Source organism: Lissotriton helveticus, chromosome 2_1 (assembly GCF_964261635.1).
Source record: "Lissotriton helveticus chromosome 2_1, aLisHel1.1, whole genome shotgun sequence".
NCBI lineage: Eukaryota > Metazoa > Chordata > Amphibia > Caudata > Salamandridae > Lissotriton > Lissotriton helveticus.
The window spans coordinates 611,026,606-611,051,613 of NC_136059.1; the positions used below are offsets into that span (position 1 = coordinate 611,026,606).

Genomic DNA, 25,008 nt, shown 5'->3' on the forward strand with positions numbered 1-25,008 from the left:
AGTAGTGGCCTAGTTGGTTTTGGTCATACCATGATTTTGTTAAAGATACTGGGCCTCCATGAATTCTTTATAGGCATCCTGATGGTGCTGACCCAATAGGAATGACGTATGACTGGAGGGCCAATCACGTAGTGCCCCTGATGTGCCCCCAGCACCCGAGAAATCTGGGGCAGTGGAGGGAGCCAACTCAGCTACTCTGTTAACACCTCCCCAGAGATCTATCCTGGAGGTGTACCAGCCATCGAGCCCGGTACCGAACAGCACACCGCTGCTGTCCAAGGACCCTGCCATCGCGCACTTGTGAGGATTCTGCCATCAAGCTCCTCGAGCGTGCCTACTAACTAATCCTGGTACAGCACTGGACCAACAACCGATTTCTGACAATCAGAGCCACACAAGGAGAAAGGCGGACGCCTTCTCCACCCTGCCTTTAGAACCCCCGGGCGTATGCCCTCGTCCCGACGTGTACAACTACAGCGGTATGAGCAGCTCCACGCCGCTCCTTCATCCAACTTAGAACTCTCGTCACTAACCTTGAGCGGTACCAATGTTCTAAACCAGGCAAATGTAATATTGTAGTCCTGATGATGATCCCGTTTTTTATTTATGAGCATGGGATCGAAACGTCAACATTTCTAAATAGTGCCACAGCTATCCATTGTGTCTAATTCTTGTGGTTGCTAGTTTGGTCAAACTTGCTGTTACTTACCTCTGTATGCAAGTTAGCTCAAGCTCAAAATCTTTGCCTGTAATTAATGTTTTATTTTATTGTTTTCCTAGTTCCCCACGCTTTCCCTTATGTACCAGGGTACAGGCTTGTGCCCTACTAACATTTGTTGTCTAAAACATTATTTGATCTCATTTACTCTATTGTTTGAATAAAACTCCATGTCCGGCTGGACATTGGATATATATAGTATCCCACTGTGGGCTATATTTCATTATTTTCTTATTTTTCTAAATTGCTCAGGACCTTTGTTCTCTGAAATAGGAATTGCAACCCGTGGTCCTCTGCCAAAATTCGGGTCCCCTATGTCTGTTAAAAAATATCTTGGAGGTGTGGCAGATAGCTTTACATAACAGTGGGTGATTGCGATTCTTCCAGGGTATCTTTACCAATAGCTATCATCTACATAACATGTGGAAAGTAGAGATATACTGTAGTTTGGTAACACTGTGTAGGAAAATGGGTCAGGGTAGAGCAGAAAGGTAGAGTGCTGCAATGTAGATATGGGTTTTTGCTACAGAAGGCACAACATTGCTACCTCCAAATAGTCACTAGCTCTCCGCAATCAACCAGCACACTAACATTTATGCAATGAGTTTCACATGATAAGTATGCATGCACTAGAACAAGATATCATTATGGTAGAAGGAGCATCTTTTACAGAGATCTACTTAACCTGCAGGTCAACATTTACAGCTCCTGCTAGGGTACTCTTTCAGCCTTATAGAGTTGATCCACTGCCTTCCAATAACTTGGGTATTTGGAACATCAAACAAACTACTTATTGTACACAGTGCACTACACAATGGCGAATATTCATTACCTATGGTACACAACACTGGATGGAAAAATATAAAAATTAAGTTAATAAATGGAATGGGCATATCCGGTAATAAAACTAAATTGTTTTACTCTTTTTGCAGTTTAAGTGAAATGCCAGGTCTACAGCTCTAATATATGGAATTTGCCTTACCGAGTTGGCATTGTTTGGGTTTGGCCACGGTCTACCTCCTCCTGGGCCCCTGTAAAATAAAGAAAATTAGTTTATTTGATGTTGTCATGCATGCACAAGCATTGTGCATGTGGAGTAAAAGTTTCATACCCATGAAATGTAACATTACTCTTCAAAAGCATTGCTTAAGTTTGAACCTGCCAACACTATCTTAAGGATTCAAAAGGTACCCTAAAAAGGAGCACTTAATTTATAACCCTATATAAAAAGACGGACGGCGCAATATTTAACATTTGAGACCAAGATGGCAGAGCCAAACTACATGGTACCCACATTCATTGGTATTCTTCTTACCTGCACTTATTACTTGTTAACAGAACAAATAATAACATACATCAAACGTATGACTTTACATAATGTCCTGTGGAAGGTTTTTATTGTTCCTTTCAAAAAAAGAGAATGTGTGCAGAAGGTCAGAAGATCAGAATTGATCAACCACGATGTGGGTTGTGAAAAGACTTTTCAGACACATTCCCTTCAGCTATATTTTAAACCTGCAGAATGGAAGTGTAATGAAGCATGACACAGAAAAACATGCCAAGTAAATGTACCAGGCGGGTATTTCATAGTCACCATGCTTCACAAAAATCAGGATGCAAACTAGTTACATTTGGAGTTTAAGTGTCTATAGGAACTTGCAAGAAGTTGTTGCCAAGTCTTCCCAGAGAGAGCTCTTATTAGTGGGACTCAACTTGAGTTACTCCAACAGCATCATACTGAATAATGGAACATTAAGTAGCATCCAGAATCAAAAGTTCAGAGCTGGCCAACGAATCTGAATTCTCCCCTTGCGGGCTAAAGCTACTGTTATGGGTACTGTGACGGGCTTAAAAATGTGGAAATCTCTGGCTGGCAACTCGGAAACTTGCTTCCGGTCCAGGGAAGGCATGGCTTGGCAGTTCGGGCTGGACTGTTCCCACGAGGCACAGGGTCAGACTGATTTGCATATAGCCATGTCTGAACTGGGGTGGCAGAGTGGGCTAAAGAACGGTGATGGATTAAACCCAGATCTTTTGACTGGGTGTGAGTGTTTGATTGGTTCAGATGCTCCGTCCATCACAACCCCCTTTTGTACCGCAACTCCCGATCCCCCAGCACGTCTTCTCCTGGTGGGCAGCACCGCATATAGACCTCACTCCTCGCTACTTTTTTAAGCTGTAGCACTATCACGTTGATCAGCAGATGATCGATCCCTGCTCTCTTTAGGCCACCCCTCTTCCTTTCCAAAGGGAAAATGTAAGCGCTAAAAACCTTCAAAATGTAGAAAAAAATACATGTTTAGTTTTTTCTATTTTTCTGCCGCAAATGGACTTCTTTTTCAATTTTGAGAAAGAAGAAGAAGAGCGACACCCAGTGAAATACAGCCCGATGAAAAAACGGCTGCTGTCCCACAGTGGGGGCAGTTCAGTTAAGGAGGGTCCATATCAAACTACAGACCTGAAAGAAGGGTAGTCTAATGCTTATTACGATCATAGAAAGAAGCACGCGGGGCATGCACCAGGTAAAGAAATCTCCGTAAGGCCAGCTTTGCCCCAGTACTAGTCACCAATTAGTCAATGTGAGCAAGGCTGTTATTAAAAATAAAGATACTTCTCTTTGGGATTCCAAGCAGCTTAAAAACCAAATCATTTCTTTGTTAGCAGTGACATTGAATTATAACAAAATACATAGTCTGTCTGAAAGCATACAGTTTTTCCTCAATCCACACACTGGTTTTGTTTTCTAATGCTGAATCAAACTAGTGATGCAGAATATGAACAGATGGAGGCAAAAGCAGAGGGGCAAGGTACAACAGAGAAACACAGTGCACATTTAAAATATGCTAGTTATTTACAAAGGTGCTTGCTTACATGTTCATCCCCGGCATCCCAGGTCCACCTAAAGCATTCAATGGGGGTCTCATTCCACCTCCATAGTTCTGCAATGATAACCAAGGGTCAGACTACCACAAAACAAAAAAAACAAAACCAAAGAGGGGGAAAGAAAGGACAGTAAGTTAATGGACTTTCTCAAAACAATGGAATGGCCAACGCCTGAGTAACAAAGTCTTTGAGGAGTTCTCAATCTGAATTGCTGTGCAAGTTGATATTCAAAGTCTTCTCAGCTATTAACATGAATCATTCCTGCTCTACTTATTGCTCACAAGATCCTCTTTGTTTAAAAATATCTTCATATATTTTGTCACAGAACATTTGTTGCATAGACTATACGGTTGATATTGAGGATGTCATCCAATTCAACAATCGTGTTATGCTCGCTAACCATTAGTCTCATTACAATATTGCATAACAAACAAAAACAAAAAAGAAAGGCTTTTTGATTGGAGGATAGTCTTGTACACAAATGTTGCAGAGCATTCGTGTCACTGATGGTACTGGAATCTTGTGTCACCTCAATAGCTTCTTTTGGTTGGCTACTAGTCCTGCTCAATTTGAACCAATGGTTGTCAGTGGGAGACACCGTCATTTATTTTGTGCACCGGCACTTATTTTTCAGCATTAGATATGTACCGAGAGCAAGAGAAGAAAAAACACAAATGTGAAAGGATGGAGGAAGAAAAAACGGAAAAACCCGTCCCAAAGAGAAAAAAACAAACATTCTAAGATGAGATAAGGGGGCAGGCATTGTCTAGCAGTCGATGAAAGAGACATGAGGTGGATTTAAGACTACGCACCCTTGGTATTCGGCAAGCTTATGTTTATTTGCACCGGCCGCAGGCTTCAAAGCTAAGCTTAAGGCACCAGCACTTTCTTTTACAAGGTAAGCACGGGCTAATACCTATTTCTACTTCTTGTACATTTTGTTCGGCTGTGCCAAATTATGAGCATTCATTGAGGCTACATTTCCACAGTCTGTTGTGAGATATCATGCCCCTGTTTATCTCAGTCAGTTTCTTATGGTGGTCTGTCATCTGATTTCATATCATGTAACTTCCGTTCTAACTCAACTAAGCTCTACACACTGCATCTATAGTACCGCATTCATTCTGAGGGGGATCATTTCAGCCTGGTGCAGGCGATTACAATTCCTGGATTTTCGAGTAGACAACAATCCATTTCAATTCACGATCCCAGTCTAATTCCGCTTTTATTGTTCGGTTTCAAGCCTTTCAAATTTCTATTCAAGGCTATAAAGTCTTCTCTCATTCCCTATGGTGAACAAGTTTCACATTACAATGTGTGGGGATGGCTCTCCAAAGACACATTCAGATTAAGAGTACACCATAACAGCAACTCCAGTGTAAAAGCTGTTGATGTTTGCATCCTTGACGGGCACCTATTCTACCATTAACGAGCAACTGTTGACCAGTTTTGGAATTCTAGCACTATGCCCGTTTCTCCTCTATAGGGCATCTAACAGTGATTTATTGCCCGTCTCCTTTGTTGAAGAACTAGTTTCCATGCCATCTTCACCGAGGGACAACGTTTGAGGTCCGGCACCTCCAGACCTCCTTCCACTTTTGGAAACTGAAGAGTCCTAAGTACAACAATCCTTCAGCTAGATCTCCACATCAGCTTGCATAGTAAAACATTTAGCTCCTTAAATAATGTGGGTTGTACGCTGACTGCCAGGTTTGAAAAGTAGTAAGCCTTCTCAGTAATACCTCCCTTTTTTGACAGAGCAAATCGACCCACTGTCGGGGGCAATGTTGTTTTTTTTTACCATAAACAGAGATCGCAAACATCATGTTCCCAACCATCACATCGTTATCCCTTGGCCTTCCAAGGTCATGGAACATGCCGGTCTCCCATTTAAAGGACATTTTGGGTGGTGGTTCATTACATGGGTCTGATAGATATTGGCCTTATCATGATAGTTCAGAGTTATCTCAATTCCCATGAAGATGTGTCGCTCTTTTGTTTTATGTTTTGTGAATCTCTGCAATGTATCTGCTGTAAAGCACTCCGATACCCTAGGATCAGGCCAGCGCTATATAAAACTTCTTAAATAAATAAATAATAAATAGCTGATAGGTATGATTTAACCCTGAAGTAATGTTGTTTACACACATCATCCACATAGAACATTATCCTCCTCACCTTAGTTACCTCAATAACTCTAATTTCATATTTGCTTCTTATTATGTTGACCAATTGCTAAAGCAAACAGGGGAGGTGACAAGGTACCTAGTGCACCTATAGGCCTCCCAGGGTTGAGGTATTAACTGCCCTGCTCCGATGGTGGTATTAAAATACAGTAGCTTGATCCAAGCAAGAAAGGCATCGCTAGTTCTCGTGAGAACCAGCAGCAAGTACTCGAAAGTAAGCATATCGGATTTTTTCTCCAGGTCAATAGAGATTATTCCTAGAAAGCGGTTAAATTCAGATGTGTCATACAGTATATGGAACACAGGTCTAATGTTCACAGTGTATTTTGTCCTGAAATAAATCTGATCAACATGCATTACATCTGGCAGTAACTTTCTGGCTAATAATTTACTTAGTATTTTGCAATGAGGGTTTACAATTGACAAAAGATGATGGGAATTCATGTTAATCGGCTCTCGCTTGGGTTTAGGAATGATCGCATTATTGCTGCATTGGTGGTGTGTGCCACCTTGCTTCACTGTGTAACTCCGCTAGATGGGGTACCTGCAAGTTAATGCATCTTTCACAGAACTCGAATGGGTGGCATCAGATCATGTCGTCTTTCCACCTGACAATTCAGCTATAGCTTTTCTGATCTCATGTGCTGCGTATGAGGGCATTAACCATATTCTACTGCCCTCAACAGTCTTCTATTTCTGTGGTATTTGAGTCTGCACAAGCATAATACTACTGTGCAAATCCAGCGTTAATTGCACTGTGTGTGCATTACAATGTCCCAGTGACAGTCCTGAGCTGCGTTATAAGGGAGCCCCGGTGTCAGATCCTATTAATCATGCCAATAGTCTACCTGTGTTGTCATCTTCATCGTGTATTCTCACTGCATACTCTTTCTAATCAAGACAATGCAGCCCTTTTACGCACTTCATCGAGCTCCGTACTTCTCGTGAGTACATCAGCATGGCCACCATCGGTTGTCAGGGTATGTTGTTCACGCAGTTAATTCATCTCCTATCTTGTGTGCTCCATCATGCACAGGACATCTTCATGCGATCCCTACCACCTTGCTTAGGGCCTGGCACTCAATCACTGCATTCTAGGCAAGAGGATGTGCATTCTCTTTGAAGGTATTTCTAAACGCTGCATCTTCTGGCACCAGGGAAGAGTTGGAGTGCGCACCCTTTCAGTATCGCAAAAGAGGGTCATGGTCAGAGGGTTCTACAATTGTGTCTGTGACGAGTTCAAAGCATCTGATCCTAACACCTCTAGTGTATAAGCCATACAGGTATATATATGAATACTGACACTTGGACGATATTTAGTTGGCAAGATCCAACGGGTTCCAGTTTGCAGACCAAGCCATATATCCTTTTGCCAAAATCAGTGTTGGGGAAGGAGGTAAAGCTGGGTGTGGGGTGTAGAGCATGAGGTAAGCTTCTCGAAAGAGCCTCTTAACCACTAAAATGTAGTGCTTGTACTACATGCCAATGTTAATTCAGAAACGATTTCACATCTTGCAAGTCCTGTACTCAAGCAAGTTCTTTGCCCGCTCTTACTATAGAACGGCATGGAGTCCAGCTAAGGCACAATCCACTGTGTATTGATAAGCACACATAAAAACGAACAATGTTGAACTCTATAGGCAAGTCGTTAGGGTTATCTTCGGCATTTGTGTAGCGAGTACCAAAATAAAAAATAAAATTCTTATTTATAATATTAGGGTAAGAATAATACACTGAGAAGAGAAATTGAGGGCAGGACAAAACAATGACAAAAATGGTTCCAATCTTTCAGGAAATCAGTTTTCTTCTATGGGTAAGAGGTAGATATCAACAGTAATTCATCATTTCAGCCTCATGTAAACAATAGGAGAAGGAACTATGCCCCACCGACGATACATGCTAATGCACACTTTCCAGATTTGTAAATGTTTGTAAATGTTTTTGGATTTGTAAAGCGCTTATCACCCAGGGGTCTCTAAGCGCTGTACGAATACCGCTGTGGAACCCATCCTGGCCTGTTCCTGTGAGGTGTCCACTCCTGGGAACCCCCAAGGTGAAGCCAGGCATCCAAGCGTTGTGAGAGCCCGTGTGGAGATTAAGCAAGCTATTGCCCAGAGTTGCAGAGTGGAACCCCACGATTAGAGTAGGCACCGAGGCGAGAATTATCGGGTCTGAAGACATTGAACCCAAGACCCTGCCGCGACGGGGATGGAACCCTGGTCCGGACCAGACCTTCTGCCTCAGGGTCTGCCGCTCTAATCGGTGAGCCACTCTTCTTTTGTTCCTTTGGAACTTTACCAGTTAATATAACAAAACATATGTATTCACAAAGCGCATGTTCACCCCTTTGGGCATCATGGCATTGAATAACGGGTGTTTATTGCTATACAATTCATTGGTACTCATTTTATCAACCTAGGAAGGATGACCAGCTAAGTGGACCGACTGAAATTTGAACCTGTGAGCATGTGGTCAAACAGGTTTCTGGAGTGGATGCATTAGTCCACTGAGCAACCAGGCTCAGTTAAGATAAGGTGTTCACTTGAAGCAATAATCTACAACGTGAAACAATATTGTTAATCAAAAGATCCCTCCACTAATTACAACTTTTTCAAGGAAGCTTTCTGTTTGGGTAACAGAATTTTAGCACAGGGGCAGGAATCTTTAAAAAAACGAAGTCAAAGTTTTTGTTATTCCAAAACATCTGTTTCTAACAAAATGTACCACACAGATGGTGTATATTAGTTGCAGCAATATATTAAAAATCAGAATTTCTTTCCTAAAACTCTTAGAAAGCATTTTTTTTCAATAAGAGGTTGTGTCCACATTTTTTAAACATTTTACATAATCTTATACAAAATGATTTGACAAACAGAATCAACATTCAAAAAGGCTGCATGTATAATTAACTGCCACATTTATTAACTGAAAACAAAGCCAAATGAACTCCAACCATTCTAATACAGTCAAACCTGGTTTCACGCAAAATTACTTTTTACAACATAACTATGACGTCATTAGTACCATCAGCCTTTTATTTATTTTTAAACTGCTGTCAATTTTCAAAATGTTATATTATGTCTAGTACGGGAGCCTTCTTTACATGACATTCTATATCCATACTATTGTATAATCATATCGTTGTGGATGCTAGGCTTTTCGGATTGATGTTTAACTATTTTTCGTGCATGAGGAAGAGTGCAAATCGTTTTTCCATAACAAAATGCCCTCACAGCCAGAAGTAATTATTTGAGCTCTCATGGTAAGTTATAATCATTTGAAATGCCATTTAGAACTTCTTAAGCCTTTCATTTTTTATTTCATCTCGAAAGAAGGTCTAGCTGTAATGCTACTCCAGTGATTCTGGCCATAGACCTTTCCACTACTAGAGGCAGAGCGAGGGTGGTGGGCCTCCAACATACCTGTGGTCCTAGGGGAACCATTCCTCGAGGAGCTGTCATTCTCTGCATTGGCCCGCCCATGTTTGGATGTCCTAAAAAAAGATGTACAACTTTAAAAGGGTTGTTACTATCCTTTATATTTAATTGTAAATAAGCAAATGCTTAGCAGTCTTTCTGGCCTTACAAAGTACAATGACACTTCTCCATCTCATGATTAACATAAATCTGGCACATAGTCTCCATCTCATGATTAACATAAATCTGGCACATAGTCTCCATCTCATGATTAACATAAATCTGGCACATAGTCTCCATCTCATGATTAACATAAATCTGGAACATAGTCTCCATCTCATGATTAACATAAATCTGGCACATAGTCTCCATCTCATGATTAACATAAATCTGGCACATAGTCTCCATCTCATGATTAACATAAATCTGGCACATAGCCACTACACCTTGTTGCCGCGTCGGATCCATCCCGCTAGGAAGTAATGTCTGGCTCCCAGGAACACCACCGAGTCCCTGCAAGCATGCAAAGAAGGACAGCATTAGGAAGACCCTCCTGCCTACTCTCGGATCAGATGAATAAGCACAGCAAACGTGACAAGGGTACCTGATTAGGTATTCTTAAGGGTGGCCTTGGGCCTCCTGGATATCGTGGGGACATAAACGGCTGTGAAAAGAGAACACAATAACATGTCACATCCTGAAACAGATCTGTCAGTGCACTCAGCCTACAAATATGTTAACGATTATAATCAGGAACAAATACTAACATATAAAAAGCATTATCTATGTTTTTTATAACCTGGATAACTGCATTTCCCAAGTTGCTATTTTAAAAGTGTGCTGCTCTTCTTGTGATTTACCAAATGATTTTTTATGTAACTAAGATTAAAATACAACAGAGAAGTTAAGTTAAAGACACACTCATTGAAACACAAGACTTAAGATTCGCCAGAAATAGGGAACAGGACTATCACACGTTTTCTTATTTTTATTTAAAGGCAAGTTCTGCTGCAGACTTCAAACAGAAGAACTCATCTAGGGAGTCACAAAGGAGCCACTTAAGTGCAAATCCACTTAAATGTGATTGTGGTGTTCGCTGTAGAATATAAGTATTCAGCATTCTCTTCCATAAATATTTGAGCATATTTCAACAAAAACAAAATGTTGTTTCGAACACATCATTCAAAAGTTAGTAAGGTCACTGCACATGGGATGCAGCAGTGCTCCATTATGCTTTGTAAAGGTTAAATCGTGGTCAACCCTCCGCTGATGGCTTCTGTAATAAGGAATTAAACAGCACGACAATTTAGCAAGATTTGGTAAAATAGTGCATTCTAATACTGAAAGAGTGACACAATAGTGCCATAGATTATATGTTGCATAGTCTGCTGCATAATTCCAGTGACCCAGCTTAAGTGAGTTGAATTGTTTTCGAATAGGCACTGATTCTCAGTACTGAATGATAAGTTGTAAATAACGTAGCTCTTACACCAATAATATAGAACATTAAATTACTGAAACAAAGCAGACTATTGCTTTCAAAAAACAAATTCATAAAAAAATTGTGTGTCCATGGTCTATCACAAGTCGTGGCTGCAATGTCCTTCTACAGAGTTATTGCTTTTCTCAAAATGTACATTAATTCAGCACAAAAAGGCTCAGAAGCAGGCTTGTTAAATATATATGCATTGTAAGAACATGCGGTCATGTCGTGATAAAATCTGCTGTTTTCAATGGCTTTCATTTACTACTTTCTAGAGCACTTGTACAGTTAGTGCTACCCCATGAAAAAGGGAAGGCAGCCTACACCGCCACAAGAATGACCCGCCTTTGCTTTACACGTTTCCATATGAAAATGCCTTAGCTTTTACGTTTTCAAACTAAATGTTCTGGTCTAATATTAAGATTGTCTTTGTAAGGTAAGGTCCCTCGGTCTGTCCCTCGAGGCATATGGTACGATTGTATCCGTGTAATGTATGGTCCCCATGGCTTGAAACAAGTACTAGTCCAGTCCCTTCTAAAGAATCCATTGGCAGATGTAACATTTCTCAGGAACTACCAGCTCATCGTGTTGCTTCCGTTCCTCAAATGTAGATATTAGAAAAGGAGGTAAACGCACAACTTTCAACATTTCTGGAAAAGGAGATCTTTGATTCAGGACAATAAGATTAACATGTGTGTCATAGCACAGATACAGACCAGAGTTATCCATCATTGAGGATGCTTGTATCCAAGAATATCACAGTCACGCTGTGGGCCTGGTCCTACATGAACTTTTGGTGGCCTTCGATAAGATGTCCCATAAAATGTTTCTGAACTCCTCTTGCAGGCGTGTCTTGAACACAAGGCCCTTGACTTACTATCTTCATACTTGCAGGATCATTCCCAGGCAATATATATTCCTCCATTCAGATCCACGTTCAGGACATGGTTCCACAAGGATTGGACCTTAGTCCTAAATTATTTAACGTATATGTTCACCCATTACCCAGATTAATACACTCCATGACCTATCATTCATGACCTATGCTTACAATTCACAATTTCTAATCAATCTTTAGAATCCCCCAGGTAATGCCTGTTCTACATTTCAGCATTGCTCCTCACCATAATGTTTCAAACCTTAGTACAGAACAAACGGAAATACTTCATCTGAGCAAATCGATGTCCTCTAGGACCCTTGGCTGGCATCCAGAAATTCTTGATCCATAGCCCAAACCTGTGTCAGAAAGTCAGAAATCTTGGCTTCTGGGTTGATCCAAAACTTACTTTTGTGGCTACTTGTTTTTATAAACTAGGACCTAGATGTAAGATCTAGCCCTTCCTACCCTCTACTACCATATATACAAGTGGTTCAAATCTTTTATTTTATCAAGATTGGATTACTGTAATGTACTGTATCTGACAGTCACGTTCCAATCACTTTCCTGCCTTCAACACATTCAGAACTTAGCTATCCATCTCATTTTTAACCTGCCACAAGACTCCCACATTTCCTCATTTTGCATCTATCTGCAATGGTGCCCGCCCCTCAGAGACTTATTTTTGAAGGGCTGTGCATGGCTCATTGTCCAATTCATGCACAGATCCCATCTATTTACGCACCAAGTTGTCTTCTCATAAACCCCTGCAAACTTAGAGATCTTATTCCAAAATTAAACCCGGACCCTGAGATTTGATGCCAAAGGGTTGGCGACCACTCATTTCCCTATCTGTTACCAAAACACTGGAAAGCTCAACAATTATCCAGCCTTTCGAAAAAGATCTAAAATCCTAGCTATTCTGCAAACCTCTTGCATGCTCTTAATCCCCCCCTTAGTCTCCTTCAGCATCCTTCCTTAGCACCAGGACACCCTCCCGGGTATTTGCATGAGCTCTACAAATCTGGTAACATAACATATCATTTTCTGTCTCATATCAAAGTGTGAATGCACCGCATGCCTCTTGTGGTTTAAAAACTGCATTAGCTATGTTTTTTTATTAGTTAGAACTATCGACACAAACATGTAAATAGACACAAACGCTGATTACTTTAATGTGAGCATAGATTCAGCTGTTTAGTAGGAGATTGAAAGTAAAAGTATTTGAAAGTCAGAAAAAATCACTCCAGCACATTTGTAATGAGCAGGCTTTGGAACACAGACATTTTATATTTTACTGAAGCTGAATTACGTTTCCAAGACTGGAATTAAATTCTGATTAGGCGTTAGTAATTAAACCAGAGAAAGTTCCCATTGCTGTATTTCAAATGAGTTGAAAACCGTGTAATACAACTTACTAGAAAGGCATGGTATTTCTTCTCCGTCATTCACATTCTAAGCCACTATGTAGGGTGTGGCAGGGCTTTGGTAAAGTTAAAATACATGTTACATTCATGCCAGGCCTGATTGTTGCTAGTAAATGACCGTATGCAATACTAATCGATACCTGTAACAAGCATAGGACCCAGAACAGCAGATTCATTGTCGGAATAGCAATGCTAACAGGATGTTTGGCATATACTGGTCTAAACCATCCATATTTTTGACACGTTCAAACTAACAGGAGAGAGTCGTGACACCTTCCACTTTTCTAGGGGGAGCATTGTAACTGCAGCTGTAAGGCAGATGACTTCTGAAGATCCGTCTTAGAAGAGAGAAGTAGCCTTTGCTCCCACAGATTCCATATGCTTTAGCAAACAGCCATTGTTTGTACATTTCAATAGCAAAGCAGTAGTTAAGCATGAGTGACCCCTTCCAGCTGCATAAGACAGCATTAGTGGTAGATACCACTGCAGGTGCTAGGTTGGAAATGTACCACTACTGAGGGCTGAATTTGGACTGCTCACCTGATAGCAGCATAAAGTAACTGACAGAATTTAAGTTATATGAGTTAGGGAACAGGCAGTATTAGGCTAGGGATGTTTGATGAAATAATATCGGGGTTTGTCCAATATTTGCCCTGGTTTGTAAATTATTTGCGGAGTTGTTTATACAACCCTACCCTTCCACCTCCACCACAGACTATCTCGCGCTACCCCAGTTCAGGAAGTAAGACCTCAAGCACTGGCTCTTCCAATAACCCCAGCACTTAGACGGATCTGCTCCCTACCTCACCCCAGAGACCCTCATGGGTGTGTACTTGCGCTTTACCAACCCTTGATTGTTAGAAATTATAATCATGCTCCTACACATAATTTGTAGATCAATACAGCAAAAAAATCATATTTTATAGTACCATTTGTTAGACACTGATTTGGGACACAAAGGTAGTGCTCTGCACCTAAAGATTGGAGATTGTCTGGCACACGTGTCCTATTTCTAACATTCGTTGTGTAACCGAGCATACCTCACTAGAGAGAAAGCGGGAGATAAATACCTGTCAGCTTTTCTTTTCTCCGAAAAAGGCACATTTTATTTTGGGCTAAAGGGATTGTTTGGGGTGACCCCGATTTAATCGGGTAGAGCATGCCTACTAGGTTATTGGCTATTTGAAGTCCTAAAAGTCCATTAACGCTTCCCTTCCATAAACCCTAAAAGCTCTTTATTATCCACTGGCGCCAACCTTCCGTTGACCATAAATACTCCTTAATACAACTAGACCCTACGCTTTCCTGACTCCAGAAAACCACATACTATCCTTTAACAATACTCTTCCCTAAACTGGAAAACTTTTGTGCCCCTTAACACTACCCATTCCAGTAACCCTAAAGAACTCTCACTACTGCATAACGTCACCCATCCCTAAATCCCCTTACTGCTCCTTTGCACTGTCTCTGAACTGTAAAAATCTCCTTACTAGTCATTAATGCTACCCTTCTGTAAACAGTAAAACCCTTATTAATGAGTAATGCTTCCCTGAACTCTAAGAAGCTATTACTAACCCTTAACAATAATCTTCCTTGCACTCGACAAACTCCTTAATGCTACACTTCCCTGAACGGTAAAAACACTTTAACACAACTCATCTCTGAACCCTAAAACCCTCAACAACTCCTTAATGCAATTCTTGCTTGCACACTAAAAACCCCTTACAACCCCTCAACAGTATCATGCCTGAACTCTAAAAGCCCCTGCTACCCCTAAACGCTACCCTTCCCAAAATATTTAAAAACCCACACTAACCCTTCATGCTACGCTTCCTTCAACTGGAAATATTACCCCTTAACGTTATCCATCCCAGAAACACCAAGACCCCTTAATACTACTTAAAACTACCCTTCCCTGAACCCTAGAGAACAAGTTTCTTACCTTCGGTAACAGCTCTTCTGGTCGAGACTATCTAATCACATATTCACCTTAAAATATTACCAGGCATCAGACTGGATCCGTAAAATCTTCAACAGTACCTCTGAGTAGGTGGCATCAGCAGTTCCGTGGCTACTTTATCCGTGTCGGAAGTGATGTGCGCAGGATACAGGCATCACTCCAGGGCGCTGACATCAGATTTGTTTGCGACTATTTCCACGCTAAAAGCGTGGAGACATGTGAGAATGATTTATGACCAGTGTGCAGAGTCTAACAATCTTTAGGAGAGGAGTTCAGATCACAAAACCGGAGGAAGGGATGGCCTTTCAGGAAACTAAAGTTAGATAGTCTCTACAAAATTTGTTCTTCTAATAGAGACTTCTAACCGCAGATTCCGGTACTTAAATAAAATACTCCAGAGAGGAGGGTCTGCAAACTGGCTCAATCCAACAAATCCTGGTGGACTGAAAGCGCAAAATGCCCATATCGATGGACCTGCCTGCCCAGGCAGTAGTGTTTCGTCAATATGTGGAGTGCCGCCTTTGTAGCAGCCTGGCAGACGTCCAGGACAGGCACTTTGAGGGGAAACAGTCTATGCAATCCAATTTTTTGCATCGCAGTGCCTTTACCATGCATTTGTTACCCGTATTTGTTTAGCACGTATAGGCCTTTAACACGCATGCCTTTACCATGCATTTAAGGGAAGTATGAGGGGTTGGGGTGTCTCCACCGCAAAAAAAAAAAAAAAAAAAAAAAAAAAATTATATATATATATATATATATATACACACACACACACACACAAACACACACACTCACACACTTAAACTTACCATAGTAATGTGTGGTAATGGCATGCGAGGTACAATCAAATGCATGCTAAACAAACGCGGGGTAACAAATGCGTTTTAAAGGCATGCAATGTTTTTCCTAGTGTTGTACCGTCATAAAACCCACTTTGTGCAATAATACAGTACTAGCGGCCTTGGCTCTGGTGGACTGAGCCCACAAGCCTTCAGAAGGCTGCTTATTAGCTAGTGCATAGCAGATAATGATGTAGAGTACAATCCAGTGAGAGATGGTAAATTTCTGCACCACCTTGCCTCTTTTTGCTCTAGCAAACCCAATGAAGGGCTGATTGTCCACCCAGTGTGTTCTTTGGTGCGATCGATGTAAAAGAAGTGTGCTCTTTTTAGGTCCAAACTATGGAGTTGAAGGATGAGGTGGAGTGAAAGGTGTCAGCAACGTGAGGTTTTGGACGACATGGAAAAGGGTCACCGCCTTCAGCAGTAAGGAAGCCAGAGCCTGAAGAACCATTTTGTCTGGTTAGAAGCTGACGCCCCTGGGCTTAACAGAATGAGCTTGAAGCTTCCTTCCCTCCTGGCCGATGTAATTGCAACCAGGAAGACTGTCTTAAGTGCCAAAAGTTCCAGAGGACAACTATGCATGGGTTCAAATGGAGAACACATAAGAGACGTTTAAACTAAATGAAGGTCCAACTAGGGCATAACAAGGCAGGCAGGTGGGAATAGAAGCTGTAAGTCCTTGAGAAAATGTGTCACAACTAGATACTTAAACAGAGAGGGCTGAACTGGCAACTGCAAAAAGCTGAAATGGCAGAAAGGTAACCTCAACAGTGCTGACGTCAAGTCCCTGATGGGCTAAAGACAACATTCAACAAGCACCTCCGACAGAGAAGCAGAAAGTGGATAAACTTTTCGTTAGGAGCACCAATCCACAAATGTGTCCCAACGGAAAGCATATACAGAATTTTTTGAGGGATGCTCACTGCCAGAATAACATCACAGATCTCATAAGGAAGGCTGATAACACCCAGCTGTCGCCCCCCCATCTCCAGCGGAGAGTGTGTAGGTTCGGGTGCAAGACCCTGCTCTGTTGCTGCAACTGGAGATCCTCCCGAAAGGGCAGCCTGATTGGAGGACAAATGCTCATGCCCAGGACTTCTAATTAGCACACATCCATGCCCAGTCTGAAGCAACTATGATAAATTGAGTCTGGCCCCTTCTGATCTTCTTGAGAACCCTAGGCAGGAGAGGTATCAGTGGAAAGAAGTACATGAGTTCTGAGTTCCATTCTAACAAGAACAAGTCTCTGAGAGAGTCACTTTGGAAACTCCAATGTGCAGAAGTGTTTACATTGCACTTTCACGAATTGGCAAATAGATCATGCCAAGGTTCTCCCCATGCTCAGAAGAGTCCTTGTGCCACCTCCGAATGGAAGGCGCCATTCGTGATACACAAGGTGTTCACAACTGAGTTTGTCTACCGTGGCATTCAGAGATCCCACCATGTGGCGTACCATAAGGAAAATATCCTGGCATTCCAGGGCCTCTTGGCACAGTGTCCAAACCACCACTCTGCCTTGGTTGTTGCAGTACCACATGGCGGGTTATTGTCCATGAATACCTGGACCAGTCTCCCCTTGATGGATAATAGGTAGGTTTTTAACTCCAAGCAGAGGCCCTAAGCTCCAAAAGGTTGTTGTGGAGCGGTCTCTCTGCCGGAGACCAGAGGCCTCTGATCTCTGCTTCCTAGATGGCCGCCCCACCCCAGAAGGGATTCATCAGTCACCACCATTAGCTTTGGATGAGGGAAGGTAGAGGGGTCTGCCAATGACCCAATAAAGGTCCGGAAACTACCACTAGAGGTCTCTTGAACTCTCCTCTAAAATCTGGAACATGTCGGAGAGATTCCCCTGGTGTTGTGCCCACTGGAACTTCAGGTCCCACTTCAGAGCTCACATGTGCCACCTGGTTAACTTCACTCCCAGGATACAAGAGTCCATCAGGCCCAGCAGCCACAAAATCAGACTCACTGAGATCCAGAAATGACCCCGAAACATCAGGATCATAGCCCGAATATCCTGGACTCTTCCCTTCAGGGGTTAAGTGTGGAATTGCACCATGTCCAGAATGACTCTGATGAAGGGGACCATCTGAGAAGGAGTCTGCTGTGACATCGGCACGTTGATAGTGAACTCGAGTGAATGCAGGAGGTTCACTGTAGACTAGAGGCGGGTGACAACGACCAGTGGCGATCCTGCCTTCAACAGTCAGTTGTCGAGGTAATGGCAGTCTGGAACTCCTGACCTCCGAAGAGGTGCTGCAACCTCCGCCATTGTGAACTCCTGGGGGACACTGGTGAGTCAAAGGGGAGCACAGAGAACTGGAAGTGCTCTTGGTCCGCTGTCTACCACAGTTAATGCCAATGGGCCTGCAGGACGGGACTATGGAAAAACATGTCCTATAGATCCAACGTTACCATCCAGTTTCCGGGATCCAGGGTAGACGAAACCTGAGCCAGGGTGAGTATGTACCATGGTAAATACCGCAGTTATGCAAACACACAACACAGAGAGACTCTAAACAAACACATAATAGCTAATATGCTACCACTGACAAGCCACATTTAAACTGCTGGAGTGTGCTCGACCAGGTACACTTCTGGCTTGATTGCCAAACTGCAGGTCCATCCTTCTCCTACCTCGCCGTCAAGTCTTGGAATGACCTCCATCCCCAAACAGCATCCTCACTCACGGAATCCAGAAAGAAACTCAAGACATGGCTCTCTGACCGACAGCAGCAGGATCCCAGTGCCTGGAAAAGCTCACGGGTGATTTGCCGCCCTCTACAAGTCCTAACTGATTGAGAACTAACAGTCAACAAATATAGTTTGAGAAATATAACTGATATAGTACCATTAAAACTTCAACACACCAGTGATATATTGCATTGTTGAGAAGAATTTGGTTTGAACTGCCAGAGCAAGGGTCATTTTGGCTTTTGCAGTGGGCAACTACATTCATTTTTCCTCTTCATTGCCACATGCAATTTTTTTATATATTAAATGCAAAGAGAAAATGCGTGGGCCCGTCAACCACTGACTAACACAACCACAGCTCTGAGCCAAAATACCGGGGCTGCTCTTCGGTAACTTCAGCATTAACCATTCTATTTACAAACAGTAAATTAAATAAAAATGATTAACGGTTTCAGTTGTTTCGTTAGGTTCCAACCAGGCCCACTGGAATCATACGATTCTGCTGTCATGGCTATTTTTGCATAATTATGGAATTATCGATTTGTCGCAATTGCCACATAATCCATCATCTGCTGCATAACCTGCAGATTTTAACAAAAAAAGGTTTTCTAGGTCAGTCAGGTCAAAAGTTTCTAAAATACTAAAAATAATAATTTGAAAGAAATGGCGACTCCGGATCCTGCACACCAGAAGGTACTTCTCAAAGGTTGACCGGTCATCTTTCAGTTACTTATTGCTGCATTTGGGAGATAAATTGGTACTAATAAGGTGGAATCTTTTCCCAGACAGCATTACCAGGTTAAAATAAAAAAGTAGGGGTGACGATGATGCCTCTTCGCCGACCCTGGACCGGGCTCATCGGGTGTCTGGACCCGCGGAGAGGCCAGGAGTGCTACCGGACATCCTCACCAGAGTTCACTTTTCCACCGAAAAAGAGGCCATTCTTAAGGCGGCGCGAGGTAAGCAGGACCTCACGTATGACAGGCACAAGATCCAGATCTTCCAAGACTTGGCTCCTAACACTCTGAGGAGACGGCGTGCCTTCAAGTCGGTAACGGATAAGCTGCGAACTCTGGGCATTTCTTACCAATGGGGACACCCGTTTGCACTCATTTTTGAGTGGGAATCCAAGCGCAGGGTACTGCGGTCCTATAGGGTAGGGGCTCAACTACTTCGGCTCCCCACTACTGCACCTGCCAGCCCTGCCCGTCCCCCGCCTCTGACGAGGGTCCCTGCCAAATCATCATGGTCCACTGTGCGTCGCCGACGCCACTCTCTCTCCTCCTCTAGCCGAGCGCTCAGCCACGCAGGCCAAACAGGACATTACAGAGCATATTAGGTCCCTGGAAGGGGACACAGGAGGAGCCACCCAGCATTCACCAAACCCTTGACAAAGATGCCAGGTTCCCCTGATGGATTGAGCTGCGTGTTCCAGGACTCACCCCTCTCTCCGCTGGGGTGGAGAGCTGGGTTAATGTCCACTCATTGCTCTGGCCACCTGAACGCAGCGTAGGTGGTTCCAGAGCTCCTTGCCTGGATACATCTGAACGCGGCTGCAGACTTCCCCCAACTGTTCTTTGGAGAGTGACACTTCTGGGACTATCCAAACCTCGGGGTGTAGGATGTCCTGTCCCTGGAACAGGTCACTGTGGCCCGGTTGGCCATTGTTGGTTTATTCTCTGTTTTCTCTCTCTTCTTTACATTCCCACATTTCTTCTCTATCTTCTCTTGACTACTAGGTATGATGGGCGGGTGGTATTGCAGGTGCAGCATGTCTCCCTAGCGGTTCGACATAGGCCCCCATGCGCGTTTACCCCCACGCAGAGCTCCTTCTACAGTGGCAGGAAGGACTAACTTGGGGTCGGACATGACTTGGAACCCTTCCGAGACCCTTGAAAGTAATATCGCTCAACGTTAAGGGTCTCAACTCTCCTAATAAATGGCGGCAAACATGGCGATATCTCCTCCAGCACAATCCTGATATTATCTTCCTCCAGGAAACTCACCTCATTAAAGCTGATGTACCGCACATGGCGCACCCTAAATATCCCCTCCAATTCTGGGCTGCAGCGGACACCAAAACGGCGGGAGTGGCAATTTTGTGCAGAAGTGGCATCAGGCGGGGGAGGCTAAACCCTTCCGGAGCGCGGACAGACGTTACATAAGGACGAGTGTGGGGATTGGGAGGCACCTATTTACACTGTGTAATGTGTATGCACCCAACCAGATGCAGGACGCTTACCTCCGGACGCTCCTACGGGAGCATGTACTGCAGGATGACCCCTCTGTGATTCTGGGGGGGATTTTAACTTGGTGTGGGACCCTGGGGTAAATCACAGCGAAGCATCCTTGACTGGGGCGGGGGCAATGTCCTCAAGTCTGCAGAAGCACATTACAGATCTTGGCCTCCTAGATGCGTGGCGATATCACTCGCCGGGGGTGCGGGACTATTCGTATTACTTTCATGTACACCGTTCTTACTCGCGCATTGACTACCTGCTTGTATCCAATGCCCTTGTGCGGGGCATGCTGGCTGCGTCGAAGTCGGCCATATCGCTCTCTGACCATGCACATGTTGAGCTGCTCCTGCAGGACCCGGCCGCCTGCCCCACACTTACTCCGCGGTGGCGCTTGCCGTGGGTATCCTCCGGGACCCAGTCGACGTGGATAGCATACGTGCTGCCATCGACTCTTACTTTGTAAGTAATGATATCCCGGAAACGCCTTTCCCCGTGGTGTGGGATGCTTTCAAGGCCACGATACGCGGGCACATCACCTCTCTCTCGATTGCGAGGGCGCGGGAGGCTCGGCATCTTGAAGACACTCTCTCAAAGGACATTAAATTGGCTGAAAAACAGGACCAGGAACAACCCTCGCACATATCTCGTCGGCGGCTGGCGAATCTCCAGGGGCAGCTCCGCCTCTTGCGCACTAATAAAGAGGAAACCTCCCTACTGGCACTGAAGCAGAGGTACTTCGAAGGGGGAGATAAGGTGGGCAGGCTACTGGCGAGACGTTTGAGAGCGCGGGCGGCCAAGGCCCATATAGCTAATATACAGTTACCGAATGGAATGAGGGTTACCTCGGAGCGGGCTAAATGCGAAGCTTTCTGGGCATACTATGCTGCCCTTTACACGGCGGAGGCACAGTCGCCGGATCTCATTACAGAAGTGCTGGATAGATGCGACCGGACCCCGATACATCCTTATCATGCTAGAACACTGGAAGGCCCTCTCTCTGCTAAGGAAATAACTGCAGCCCTAAAGGATCTCCCACTTGGAAAGATGCCGGGCCCGGACGGCCTACCCCTATCCTTTTATCGCATGTTTCAAGCGCAATTTCAGCCTTATCTTTTGAGGCTGTATAATTCCTTCTCCGACACGGAAGGGCCAACGGCCTCTATGGGTATGGCAGAGATAGCTCTTATCCCTAAGATGGTGAAAGACACCATGCTCTGTTCCTCCTACCGTCCCATAGCACTATTAAATTCAGACTTGAAAATGTACACCAAAATACTGGCTAAACGTTTAGATACCCACATGCCTGGTCTGGTGGGTCCGGATCAAGTTTGCTTCATCCGCAATCGGGCAGATAATGTACGAAGAATCGCGCATTTGGAGGGGAAAGCGCACCACTGGAATATCCCGGCCTGCCTCCTATCGCTCGACGTGGAGAAGGCATTCGACCGGGTGGACTGGGCCTTCCTCCGGGCAGTGCTGCAGAGATTTGGGCTAGGGCAGAACATGGTGTCCATGATCATGGCACCGTATCTTGTCCCACAGGCGAGGGTCAGAGTAAACGGGCAACTTACGGAACCTTTCACTATACATCAGGGTACCCGACAGGGTTGTCCCCTGTCTCCTCTACTATTAGCCTTAGTGGTGGAGCCCCCGGCGGAGCTAATCAGGCAGGAGACAGATATACATGGCATCTCTCTTGGAGGCCCGCAGAACAAGGTGGCGCTCTTTGCAGACGACCTCATCCTCACGCTCTCACGCCCGCGAGAGTCTCTCCCGGCCCTACACTCTTTGTTGCGGACCTTTGAGTGGGCCTCTGGTCTCAAAATTAATCATGGCAAATCCTGGGCGCTCAATCTTACGATTCTACAGGAGGAGATCACACTTTTGGAGACTCTCGCTCCTTATCAATGGGCCACTGGCCATATTCAGCATCTGGGTCTGCAGCGGACTCCCTCCCTGGACACGTGGTCCCAGGTGAATTGGAGAGAATGTAGGAGTGCTGTTCGCGAGGAACTGAGGGGATGGAAACCCTTGGTGATGTTGTGGCTGGGCAGACTTAATGCCATTAAGATGTCTGTACTCCCCAAAATCTTATATTTATTCCAATGCCTTCCTACTTCTATTCCTCAGCATCAGATACAGGGCCTTCAACGCAAACTTACCACATTCATATGGGGAGGGTGTAGGCCGCGGTTCGCTCACAAGATTCTCATGCTGCCGCGGGACAGAGGGGGACTGGCCTGTCCCAACCTCATGGATTACTACTGGGCTTCCCATCTCCGCTTTGCGCCGAAATGGACAACAACAGAGTGAAAAGGGCTGGCTACACATGGATAGAGTGGTAACTGGGCGTACCATCTGGGACCTCATGGCTCCACCGAGCGGCACGCTCATGAAATGCGTATATGGCGGTGCCCACTAAAACGGTCCTGGATATCTGGGACAGGGTGGCGGTGCGCAGAGGCCTCACAACATTCCCCTGCCTGCACACACCCATTGAAGGGAATCCTTTCTTCCCTCTGGCATATCGTACACAAGCTTTTACCAAATGGGAGCAAGGGGGATACAGGGAGATTGGCGATCTATATGAGGGAGGCACTCTCAAAACGTTCGCTCAGTGTAGAGAAGAGTTTTGTCTTCCAGTGGAAGCAGGACTACAGTACACACAGCTGCGGCATTGGGTCTCCTCGGCAGAGATGCACAAGGCGGCTACCCGCCCATTCACTTCTTTTGAGCGGCTGGTCCGCTCCTTTGATTAATCGAAGGGCCTGGTAACTCGGATCTATCAGATCCTGCAGCACCCCCTGGAAAAGCCGTCTCACCCATACCAACGTCAATGGCAGTTGACGTCCGCCACGGAAATCGCGCCTTCACTGTGGAGTCGCCTATTGCGCGATATCCCCAAGGTCTATCGCAGCGTCCCACAGCAAGAGAATGCTTATAAATTCATGACGCAATGGTACTACACACCCACACGTTTGCACAAGATGTTCCCTGCGCCTTCTCCCCTGTGTTGGAGGTGCTCAACTGTCTGGAGATTTCATACACATTTGGTGGGCCTGCCTGCTATTGACCCTGTTCTGGAAAGAGGTCCTCAGCCATATTAAGGGGGTATTGAGATTTCCCCTGCCTGAAGCCACAAGCACGATTCTCTTGGGCATTAAACATACCAACCTGAAGGCACTCACCCGCAGCGAATGCACTCTAGCGCTACAAATGCTCGGAGCTGCCAAGCAGCTTATAGCGCTATACTGGGAGAAAGCTGAAGCCCCCTCAATAGCTGCTTGGTATGTGCACTTATGGCATGTTCTCACTATGGAACTCTTTACAGCGCGGCTGCAAGCGCGAGACACTCGTTTTAAAGCGGTCTGGCAACCTTTGATTAAATACCTTTGCGCGATAGAGCATGCGCGTTACATGCCCACTAAACTAAGAGCTCTGCGCCTCTTTGAAGATGCTATACTCCCGTCTGCCCCGACAGACTGCACCCACAAGCAGACCACCTAGCAGCGTGACCCCCCCAACCACGGGCTGCAACGTTGCCTTCCCGCCTCCTGCCCGCGCCTGCCACTCCTTTTCTTCTGCCTCTTCCTTCCTCCTTTTCTCGTCTACCTATTCTTCCTCTTATGCCTCTCGATCTTTGTTGGGGTTTTTTCCGGTTTTTTTCCCTTTTTTATCCTTCTACTGGGGTTTTTTGCCTGTGAATCCAAGTTCTGGTGCCTCAGAGGTTGTGTCCATCCCTGCTTCACCTTGAGATAGCACAATTTAATGCACTATGCGGCCGGCCCCACAGGGGTTGTAGGCGAAATGCTGTGTTAATCCTTACCCCTTGTGTTGCCTTCTTGTGTAGCAAATGAACCATTTGCAAACGCGGCCGGCCCTGTATAGGGTTGTAGGCTTAACGCTGTCTACATGTAGACCTTTGCCTGTGCCCCCCTTTTTCTCTATTTTCCCTTTTCCCCTAAAGTTGAAAATAAATAAGGCTTTGAACAAAAAAAAAGAAAAAGTACAAAATAATAAAGTAATGCCATCACAAAGTACTGTATTATGAGGCATAATTTGCCTATTCTTGTCGCATAATTTAATCAATCCTGCCCTATCATTTGGTCCTCTTCTGCCGCATAATTCCAATGGCCCGGTTTAGAACTCCTGTTTCAATTTAAAAAATAAAATAAAAAAAAGGGGAAGGGCCTAAAGTATTTGCTGGGAGCCTGCCACCAGTGCTGCAAAATGCAAGGATTGCCCAACAACAAGGCTGCTTAGTCTCGATTCCCTTTCC

At 44.5% G+C, this 25,008-nt stretch overlaps 1 protein-coding gene across 6 annotated transcripts in view; it reads right to left on the bottom strand.

Annotated features, from left to right (window-relative positions):
* The window catches only part of SSBP2 (single stranded DNA binding protein 2), an 875,377-nt gene that overhangs the window by 133,903 nt on the left and 716,466 nt on the right, over positions 1-25,008 (bottom strand). For 4 of the 6 annotated variants that reach the window (XM_078675321.1, XM_078675327.1, XM_078675323.1 and 1 more), the window contains exons 6-10: positions 9,808-9,867; positions 9,650-9,716; positions 9,210-9,280; positions 3,590-3,681; positions 1,701-1,749 (exon numbers count right to left, since the gene is read on the bottom strand). In XM_078675321.1, coding sequence (XP_078531447.1) covers positions 1,701-1,749; positions 3,590-3,681; positions 9,210-9,280; positions 9,650-9,716; positions 9,808-9,867 — 339 coding nt within the window. The remainder of the gene's footprint in view (positions 1-1,700; positions 1,750-3,589; positions 3,682-9,209; positions 9,281-9,649; positions 9,717-9,807; positions 9,868-25,008) is intronic. The other 2 variants (XM_078675324.1, XM_078675326.1) reach the window with 1 other exon arrangement.